At 40.9% G+C, this 11,192-nt stretch overlaps 1 protein-coding gene across 1 annotated transcript in view; it reads left to right on the forward strand.

The window, feature by feature from the left end:
* LOC136864932 (adipokinetic prohormone type 2) overlaps positions 1-9,061 on the forward strand; it is a 28,755-nt gene extending 19,694 nt beyond the window's left edge. The window contains exons 2-3 of the mRNA XM_067142340.2: positions 3,213-3,378; positions 8,854-9,061. Coding sequence (XP_066998441.1) covers positions 3,213-3,378; positions 8,854-8,964 — 277 coding nt within the window. The 3' untranslated portion in view covers positions 8,965-9,061. The remainder of the gene's footprint in view (positions 1-3,212; positions 3,379-8,853) is intronic.
* The last annotated feature ends 2,131 nt before the right edge of the window (positions 9,062-11,192 follow it).

Genomic DNA, 11,192 nt, shown 5'->3' on the forward strand with positions numbered 1-11,192 from the left:
AATCGTTGCCCTCCTAGAGCTACTTTAAGCGGTCCGAACAAATGGAAATCGCAGGGCGATAATTCTGGGCTGCAATGAGGATGATCAAGTGACTTTGACAGACCTCCAAACGTCTCAACTTCACATTTTTTGTCAAAAGGCGGGGGACCCAACTGGAAAACACTTTACGGAAATGTAGTTCGTTTGTGATGATTGCGTGGCAGCTCTCATAACTGATTCCGTCTTGTTCTGCAATTTCTGATACTCTCACCCGTCGGTCGTTGTCAATAATGTCTTTAACCGCACGAATGTTTTCGTATGTAATGCTGGTCAGAGGACGGCGATCGTGTTGCTGATTTTCCACACGTTCTCGTCCTTCCTTGAACTTCTTATGCCAGGCAAACACACGCGTCCTTGACAGTGTTAGATCACCGAACTGTGCAGTCAGTCTCTGGCAAATTTCCGCCGCTGTAACTCCTTCACGAGCAAACAATTTTATAATTATGTGTTGCGCGTTGGAGGGATGCACCTGTTGCTCCGTCATCGTGCGCGTTACTGACGAAATGGTGGGAAATATCTAACAGCTCGCTCCCCCCACTCCTAACGGTCCCGCCTGTGCAGAGCAGAAGCGCGGGGCCAGTCGTACCAACTGTTGATGTTCAGGAACAAAAAATCCGTTTATACTTGATCGACCTTCGTAGTTACTCAGAAGAACTTATCCCCACCTCCCCGAATATTACAATGTCTGATATTTATTGCCGCCTTCAACATAATTACATATCGTTCAATATTCACGTTTCGTCCGATTTCACATCAGTGTTTTACACATAAGATGAGAGCATTACTCGAAAGGGTGACAATGATACGTATTTCCTGAATGTCGGTGCATTTTGCGAACAATGCGCTCAGCTCAGATATACGGCATTTCGCAGTTTTCTGCATTTCATGTGCCGGCCAAAAAAAAATTACACCGTTTGGCACTCTTCACCTTACCTACTTCAAGAGAAAACCCGTTTCTATAGTGTGAATATATAGTGTCATATTTGGCAGGAAATAAGAATAAGAACCTTATTAAAGCAAAATATTACACAGAGACACCAGATGTGGTTACAAACAGCCGAATCATACCTTCACCATTCATAGTAGTAAACTGTGCTACTGAAGTCAACTTTAAAAAGCCGGGACAGAGTTATTGTTGAAGTTATACAAACCAAACTGCCCTAAGCCTACAAGGCCTATCAGAAGTAAGAAAACTGATCGAGAACAGTCGATGTTTATCCTACGTAAGAGTAATTACTTTGGAGGATACATTAGAGCTGTTGTGGTGCCTAAAATGTTGACAGATTAAAAGGAACGAAATTACGGGCCCCGATGAACCGTAAAGGTCAAACAAATTACCCGTGAAACCGGCAAAGTTTAAGAACTCATTGCACCTAACAAACTGTTTGATCACCGGGCGAGTTGGCCATGCAGGTAGGGGCGCGCATCTGTGAGCTCGCATCCAGTAGATAGTGGGTTCGAATCCCACTGTCGGCAGCCCTGAAGATGGTTTTCCGTGGGATCCCATTTTCACACCAGGCAAATGCTAGGGCTGTACCTTACTTAAGGCCACGGCCGCTTCCTTCCCATTCCTAGGCCTTTCATGTCCCATCGTCGCCATAAGACATATCTGTGTAGGTGCAGTGTGAAGTAAAAAGAAAAAAAAGAAAGTTTGATCAACCCTTAGGTTCAGACTTTGTATGAAGGATTAGTCTGTGGCAAGGCAGAGAAAGAAGACGAGAGAGTTTGCAAATGATTCTGTCACAGATGACAGCGCCTAAATGATCAATGTCCTGTATTTTTTTCTGATAAACATTGCTTTTTTTCATTTCCCTATATATAGTAACATGTTTTATTCACTTCTGTAAGGAAATGATTTGTGTTCTTTATTGTGTTTAATTACTCATTTTCCCTCACGCTTTTAAGATTGTATTATTGACTTCGAACCTTAAAATTTAAATACTGATGTTATGTGTAATAATGGCTTAAAGACTCAAATCAATAGCTGTATTGTCCTTTCTTCATTGCTATGTTTCTCTCACGAATGGGTTAAAAGTCAATCAGGCGCTGCGATAAGGTATTAAGGGGATCTTCGCTCTCTGTCCTCACCTACTTGTGAATGTAAACAGTGTTTAAACTTGTGTTACTGAACTTTTCGTAATACAATTGTTAATATCAATCATAAAGATCTTTGATTGGGGTATCCCTAGAATTATTATAATTTTCCGGGCTTAATGGCTCAGGCGAAAGTTGGCGGGTTCGAAGCCAGCACAGTCCGGTCTCATTTGAAAGTGATAAGTGTCAGTAGTTTTACTGGCACTCAGCATCTCAGCATCTCTGAGAGCTGTAAAAGTCGTTAGTGGGTCGTTAAAACAATAACACTATTATTCATTAGAACCTGAATTTAGCTACTTTCCCAATGTTTTATTAATGTGAAAGGTGAGAAAATCAATTAGGTACAGCCATCAAATATATCATTGTTTCATCCAAAACTTTCAGCAATAAAATATTAGGAGTTCATCTACTTTAATTTGACAGACAGTATAAAGTGAGCTACTCTCTCTATCGTTTTTTAGAAATTTAGTTTGTGTGTTCATAAACCTGTACTTTCGTATATGAACACGTTACATAAAGGGGCGTTTCAGCCTCAGTGACATGTACATTATCTATTAATTCAATTCAATTATATACCTATATGACTGGACGTCATTAAATCATTTAATCCCGAAATTGCCGAAAACTATCAGTATCTAATATTGGAAATTAAATTGCTAACTGTTGAAAGGGGGAACAATTATATACCAATAATCGAAGCAGATAATACACGCGCGGTGCAGAGGAATAAGTCCGGTGATTGTTTGATGGTGCATAGAGCCCGAGTATTCTGGCAGTAGTAGTATAGAATGCACATTAATTTGGTTAGGAAGTGCCGTCTAACTCGTTCTTCCGTCATGTAGCGAGAGTAACATGAATCCTAGGGTTTCTGATGGGCTGTACCCCTAATAGCATAACCGTCGTGCAGTTCTTACTCGTTTCAGTTTGCATTCCAACATTTCACCGTCAACATCCCAGAGCTCTAATGATGTATCTATACCTTGATTCCAGGTGCTGAATTTTTCTAGGCGCCTTACATTCCGTGATAATGCAGAGGAAAAAGACTGGTGAGATTATGAGATGTCTATTCATTTTTCCAGTTGCCGACTAATCCTGGGCGCTTTACTTCTCGTGGTCGCTGAACTGTGCTGTCAAGTCGATGGCCAGGTCACCTTCTCCAGAGACTGGAACGCTGGAAAGAGGTCAGGAGCTGAGCAATGTGCAGTACCTACCAAGTCAGCGGTCACAGCCTGCCAGATGCTTGTGGTACAGTATTAGTGACATGTTCTCACTCCTTAGACATGAAACTTATGGCTCAAGAGTTCTAGTATCTGTATCTACACGTGTTAGCTTGTGGTACGTATTATGTTGTTAGATTGTACACTCGAGTGCATGGAATCTTGCCGATATAGAAACAGTGGTTCATGTAGGGAATGCAATGTCTCAACGCCTCTGCTCCACCCAGTGCCAACCTCCTATCTGGTTCTAGCAGATCCGCTGTGAATGTTGGCATCGCGTTCCGGTGATACAAGGTGCAGAATCTAATTATGCAAATCATTTGGTAGAGTTTTATTCCTTTATAGGACAAGTAATTACATTTTATTAAACGTAGTTATATTGCATTTTAATTGTCAGCTGAAGACAGTTTTTTGCCGAATAAATTATAATAAAACTAATATATATCATTCGATCTTACTAAAAAAATGGATGTCAATAAAATGGCTTAAGACCCGCCACCACTGACTGGTACGGTCAACCTGCCTGCGTCTGTGTGTCACTGAAGGGAAGAGAGAGGATATCGCTTTTCGTGCCTTTGGAGTACCGTTCCACAAGTCGGGTGTAGACTCACATTATCACGCAGTGTGTTTCAACCCCTTCACTTATCCCATTTCACTCCCCGTAGAGTGACGTTAGTGTCCCTGTGCCGGAATTTACTTGACACGCATAAGATATTGGTTCATCAAGAGACTGGCGTGGCCAAGAAATAATCATAATATGCCAACATTGTCCAAGGTAGCCATTTGACACATTTTGTTTGCGAAAGAGGTAGATTTCTTTAAAAACATATTGAACTTCATGTCAGCTGTTGGACATAAGAAATGGACTACTCAGAGAGTAAATAGCTCTTACAAGGAAAACGTGTGCACATGATTTACCTGGTAACTTCAATGGTTACTAGGTAACAAGAATTTTAGAATACTAGAAATGACTAACGGTTGAATTTGAAATATTTGATCTATATGATCGTAAAAAGAAAGTCGAAGTGAGCATTTTTGACAAGTGACTGATGCTATTATCCCATGCTGAAGTTTGCTTTGATAACTTCCTAAGTCTTCAATTATTTGTATAATTATAGTTTTCCTCCAATATGTTCAAACGTTTCACCTTCATGTTCTCTAGTAAACATTCATGATTGCTTCAGACGGCCTCAGCTTTTTTGTTCTTGAAAGGGAAATTTTCATGCATGTACCAATTTACCTGCAATCCTCGCAGGAACTGAATGTTTCAAGCTCATCACTGTTTACTAATCGACCATGCAGTAGCTGAATATCAGGTTCATACAGGCCTTCTATTGCAGCGCATAAGCATTTCTCAAGACGTGTAAGTGTATGGATACTTTAAGGCAGAAACAAGTGCCAGCCAGCCTCGTGGTGTAGGGGTAGCGTGCGTGCCTCTAACCCAGAGGCCCCGGGTTCGATTCCCGGGCAGGCCAGGGATTTTTACCTGGACCTGAGGGCTAGTTCGAAGTCCACTCAGCCTACGTGATTAGAATTGAGCAGCTATCTGACGGTGAGAAAGCGGCCCCTGCCTACAAAGCCAAGAATAATGGCCGAGAGGATCCCTCGTGTTGACCACACGACACCTCGTAATCTTCAGGCCTTCGGGCTAGGCTGCGGTCGCTTGGTAGGCCAAGGCCCTTCAAGGGCTATAGTGCCATGGGGTTTGGTTATTTCGAAACAAGTTTCAGAAAGGACATTAGTGTATAATGGGAGTGAGGACGTACAGTACAGAAGTATGTAAAGGTAGATGGATATAAAGGTAGTATCGGAATAGAGGAGGCGACTAATACTGGGGAAGTACCGACATTTACCTACGATAATAAAGGAATTTACGAAAAGTTGAAAGCTAGAAAGGCGGCTGAGATTGATAATATTTCTGGGGTATATATTAGGGCTATAGGTTAGTATACAGTGCCATATCGGAAATACTTATTTGATTACTGTTTGCATGAATGAGCGATACCGGTGAATGGCGAGTTGCAGTAGTACCAAGGAAAATGTGACAATCTTAAAGCGGATAATCACAGGCCATTCAGCGTCATATGTGTTGTTTATAAGCTCTGATTATATTAGACAAGTTTGCAAAATTACTAACTGTTTTGGCAGAATGCAGTTCGGGTTTTCGAAAATTTATTCCAGTGAAGATCAACTTGTAGGATTCCAGAAAGATATATCAGATATTTTATATTTAGAAGATACAATGGACTGAGTCAGTAGTGACCTATTGATAGGGTAGATCATGTGAGATTACTGATGAGGGCAATTGGACAAGACAAAGAATGGTTGAATGCGTGGCTACATTTCTTGAAAATAGAACTCAGAAAATTAGAGTAGGTAAAGTGTTATCAGAACCTGTAATGATTAAGAGGGATATCACGCAGGACATTAGGCTATTATTGGGACTTCATGTTTTCCTATGTACATAAATGATATGAGTAAAGAAGTGGAATCACAGATAAGGCTATTAGCGGATGATGTTATACTGTATAGAGTAGTAAATGAGTTGCAGGATTGTGAGCGGCTGCAGGAGGACCTGAGCAATGTTGTGAGATGGACAGCAGACAAGGGTATGAATGTAAAAGGGGTGAAAAGACAAATTGTAAGTTTCGCCAAGTGGAAAAGTCATCTCACTTTTAATTACAGTGTTTATGGGGTGTTAGTATCTCATGGGGAACTATGTAAGTACCTAGGTGTTAATATAAGGAATTATATTCATTAGATTAATCATATAAACGAGGCTACTAAGAAAGGTTACAGATCTCTTCACATGGCTATGACAATATTTAGAGGTTGTAGTAATGTAAAGGACAGGACGTATAAGACTCTGGTAAGACCCCAATTAGAGTATGGTTCTAGTGTATGGAACCCACGCCATTACTACTTGATAATTTTGGGAAAGATCCAAATGAAAGCAGCAGGATTTGTTGTCGGTGATTTCCGACATAGGAGCAGTGTTGTGAAAATGTTGCAAATTTTGGACTAGGAAGACTTGGGATTAAGAAGACAAGATGCTCGACTACGTGGTATGTTTCCAGCTGTCTGTTGAGAGTTTACGTGGAATGACATTAGCAGACTAATTAGTTTGTTCAAGAGGACAAATTCGGGTAAATATTCATTATAGGAAGATGAGTAAGGGCTTGGAGTAAATTAGCAAGGTAAATGATCGATAAATTTCCAAGTTCTCTGAACAATTTTAAGAGAAAGCTAGGAAAACATTTTACAGGGAATCTGCCACCTGGGTGATAGCCCTAAATGCATTTTATTGATTGATTGATTGATTGATTGATTGATTGATTGATTGATTGATTGAACATTCCGCCACTGAGATGATCAATACGTTGGTGAAATCCTTCATTTCAATATGCGTTCAACATCTTCAGCTCAAAGCTCTCTGCTGTTGTCCATTCCACCGTTAAACTTTGTCATACATCAATTTATTTCACCACTGCGTACGAATTACGGCAATAAAGACGCTTCACACTTCCCTACCGCACAGCTAAATGACAATTAAAATGAAATTTTTCTATACACGTAGAAAAATTGTACATGGAACCTTGTATCGGCTGAAGAGTTTTCTGTTTTGAGATACACCTCTCTAGATAAAAATTAAGCACATTTTCTTGAAGGTCGGGACGCTATAGCCCCTTATAATTTGTAGTTTTCGAGGAATTGAAGGGGAGATTTAAAACTTCTGGCTGGTTCCGCAGAGTAGGGCTAGCGTGCATGACTCTAACAGGGGGCCCCTGATTCGACTTCCGGCAAGATTGGGGATTTTTATCCGGATATAAGGGCTGGTTCTTAGTCAATTCTGCCTACGTGATCACAATTGAGTATCTATTTACGGTAAGATAGGGGCCCGGGCCTACAAAGCCAAGAATAACGGCCTAGAGGATTCATCATGTTGACCTCACGACACCTTGTTATTTGCAGGCCTTCGGGCTGAGCAGTGGTCGCTTGTTAGGCCGAGGTCCTTCGGGGCTGTTGTACTATGGGATATTGTTGTTAATTTTTAAGTACAATGCGTATCATTTAAAAATCAATTGTCACATACTGAATTTATTAATGTAGCACAGTGTACGTATGAAATGGTATAGCATTACACTAAAATGACAAGAACTAGTCTAGAAGTCTTCCGCGCGCCTTTACAGATAATAAGTTCCACTGCCACAATGTAGGAGGAACATTGCTAATTCCTTTGAACAGATCCGCGGAAACCTCGAGTGTACACATATTTAGTATAAGGATGTAAATCGATACGTCTTCTGTGAAAAACGAATTACTCACCCACGGACTGTTCAGAAAAATACACTGAACAACTTAATTGAAGCAATGACATGGGAAAGGTAGTAAGTCATAAAATGTGAATTTTTCAGGAGAAGTAAAAGTAGTTTTCCTAACATTCTGAAGTAGACGTTACCGAAAATAAATCATGTAAAATCAAGGAGTAATTAATACAAACATTTATGGCAGTTATGTTTCGGGCACAAATTGTGGTATGAAATACGGTGTGAAAAATCACTGTGTAATCAGTTTGTCAGCTGACGTGTAGGTTTTGAGAGGAAATTTCGCGTCAAAATAAATGATATTTTTCATCCAAGAAATTCAACATAGCGAAAAAGTAATTTTATCGGTTCTCTAATGATTAGTCTCCTTCCAAGTGGTCGTAAGGTCTGCATGTCGTTGGTTGCGTGATAGGAACATCCTCTAACTCGTTGAATGATTGCCTTGTCTTGACTGAGGGAAGTTCAGCTCTTGAGTATTTAAATATCTCCTGCTTTCCATGGCGAAGTCGCGAAAATCCCCAGGCGTCATCATGATCACATGAAATGGTCGAAAATGTTTACCCTCTCTTATTATTGTTACATCTTCTTCTGTAACCATTGCTGGGAACATGTAGCACCTATTTATTAAAACAAGGAACTAGTATGCAGGTCATGTCAAGATGCTGGCAATAACGACTTACCATTTTGAATGGAATAGGTTTCGGAGGAATTCTGGTAACTGTAATATAATTATGACAAACCATAACAGCTATAAGGAGGGTTTAAACGCAGATGACTTTCAACAAATTGCAATGGTTGTAGCTAACTCCACCACAGGCACGGGCTGACTTACCACCTTCTCCATGCCAAGCCTCGTGGACTTAACACAGGTTCCATCTTGCGCCAATCGTAGAATCTAATCTACTGTACCAATTGACTTGCTCACTTCTCCATGCCAGTTGCATGAGCGTTTACTACGTTCTCCAAGAAAAATGAATACCTTTAGAATTTTTAATTTACTCCCTTTCCCACGTCAATGTCTCAATTATAGAAATCAAGCTCAAAAACTGAGACCTGTTTACAACAACGTGACTATTCTGAAATGGTCCATAGTATTACTTCTAGTGCAACTTCAGTACACACCTTTGAGTATGTTCTTTGTCTCCTAGAAAAATACTTACTTTTCCTTATCTTTTCAGAATGAGCTCCGACAAGTGGCAGCTTGCGAGGTGCGAAATTTCCTGCGCTTCCAAGCCGATGATGTCGGAAACCCACAAGATCTCTTCATCGACACCCACGGGCGAAGATAAATGAAGATGTCCTCTAAACACTGCCCCGGCAACTTATTTTGCCTAAAGTGTGTCATTCATTTTATCCGTGAAAAATAAACGCTAATCGTACTTCTTACCTGTTGTTTTTGTATTGCACTAATTTACTCCGTTCAGAATCAGCCTGCATGGCCGACCAGTACCTTAATGCTAATTTCTTTCCAGGGGATGCAGTTCCTCTTAAGGAAGTCAATACACACAATAATCATTCTAGAATATTATACTTTTCAGTGTTCAGTCTGCAACCCTCCGTAAATGAAATAAGCAGCTCTGTAATTCTCTGTTTGAGACGAGAATTTTGGTCTCATCTCGTTCAACATATCCCACCTTGATATCTAACCATAGTCACCTTGGTCTCCCTCTGCTATTCTTACCATCTACGGTTGAGTCCATTCTTCTCCTGCATAACCTATACATTTCCTTTCCGTATTATTTTACGTCGCACTGGATAAGAGAAGTCTCATGGCAACGATGGGATAGAACAGACTTAGGACCAGGGAGTAATAATAATAATAATAATAATAATAATAATAATAATAATAATAATAATAATAATAATAATAATAATAATAATAATATGTTTTACGGGGGACTGTGGAAAATCTTTAAAAGAAGGATCCTCACTCCACAAGTGTGTGGGATTATTTCCCACTAAAACCACGCATCCTTTCCTTACGATGTGTAACATCACCCCGCAACCGCTATCGCATTACTTCAGGGCGATGTCATGCTTACTTAGTCTTTCAGACGTCTTCTCTCTTCATTTCTCCTTTACGAGCTTTCGTACGCTTCCACATCCCTCTTCTTCTGACGAAGGACATCCTCCACCTACACTGCCACCCGATCCCAGGATTCCTAGTTTCGTAGCATCAGAGAAATAATATTATCTGGTGTCAGTTCTCCTAATTCAGTTTACACACATCCTTTATTTATCATCCAATGGCCGCACAAAAGGAAGATGTGAAGTACATCACCGATATCGTCACAGCATATGCATGCTGCATCACTCGCTCCGTCCACTCTACGCAGGAATTTCCGAAAATATCCATGTCCTGTTAGAAGCTGTGTGAGGTAATAATTGACCTAACCATGAACCATTTCAACATAGATATCGAAGTCGCTTGGTCCATTTACCCCGGAGGTCACTTTCCCATCTTAGTTGCCATCGCCTCATCCGTTTACTGAGGGCACACATCTTTGCACATTTCTTTCCCAGCTCTCCTTGGGTACGCCAAATTTCTTGTCGCTCGAATGCAAGTAGATCTATTGAGGCTATTGCCACCACAGTGAGGATTGCAGGTTCTGAAACCCTGCGGTATGCAAATGCAATACGTAAAGCTGCTCTCCGTTGTACAGCAGCTATCCTTCTCTGATACTAAGCAAACAAGCAAATCTCAAGGATTCAGCCCAGATTTCAGAGCCATAGAGGAGCACTGACTGAACCGTCGATATTAGAAGGCGTCATTTACTGGATTTCGGACCTTTAATATTTCCCATCACTCTACTAAGTACAGTCATGTATTTTACTGCCTTATCTGTCGCTCTCTGAATATCATTCCCGAATATGTGCTCCAAGATATTTTGTGCTCGTAGACGTTTCAATCACTAACTCTCCAACAGTCATTGGCACAAGAGTATCGATCCTTTTACCTCGTCAGAAGAACTATCTGCGTTTTGTGTCCTGCTAGTGTTAGCCTGTGAGTCATCATCTATTCGTTTCTGCGCCGCATCACCTAGTTCAGTTAGATTTGAGCCATCTCAACATTACGAGCCACTATCAAGGCGGCCACATCATCAGCGTAGCCCACAAGCTTCGTATCCTCTGGCTTCTTGAAACGTAACAAGCAACATACATGATATTCCAAAGATCTGGGCCAAAGATCGATCCCTGCGGGACACCAGCTGTCAGTCGTTTTGTCCTTTGTCCTTCTTTCGTATCATACGATAGAGTGCGATCCTTGAAGTAGCCTAACATACTGTGGTAGATCCAACACGTCGCTCTACCTTGCCAAATTGAAAGCATTCTTCACATCCAGGGTGACAAGAAGTCTCAACTTACAGGAATGATGGTTGCCCGTTTGTGCTCTTTCTGCTGTATTCACCACCTCCCACACTGTATTCATCTTCGTGTTCCCTCTCCGAAATCATGCTGGCGAACAAATATGCTGAAATGCTGAGAGAATTCTGGGCTGCAGAAGTTTCTCCAGGCC

Source organism: Anabrus simplex, chromosome 2, assembly GCF_040414725.1.
Source record: "Anabrus simplex isolate iqAnaSimp1 chromosome 2, ASM4041472v1, whole genome shotgun sequence".
Taxonomy (NCBI): Eukaryota; Metazoa; Arthropoda; class Insecta; order Orthoptera; family Tettigoniidae; genus Anabrus; species Anabrus simplex.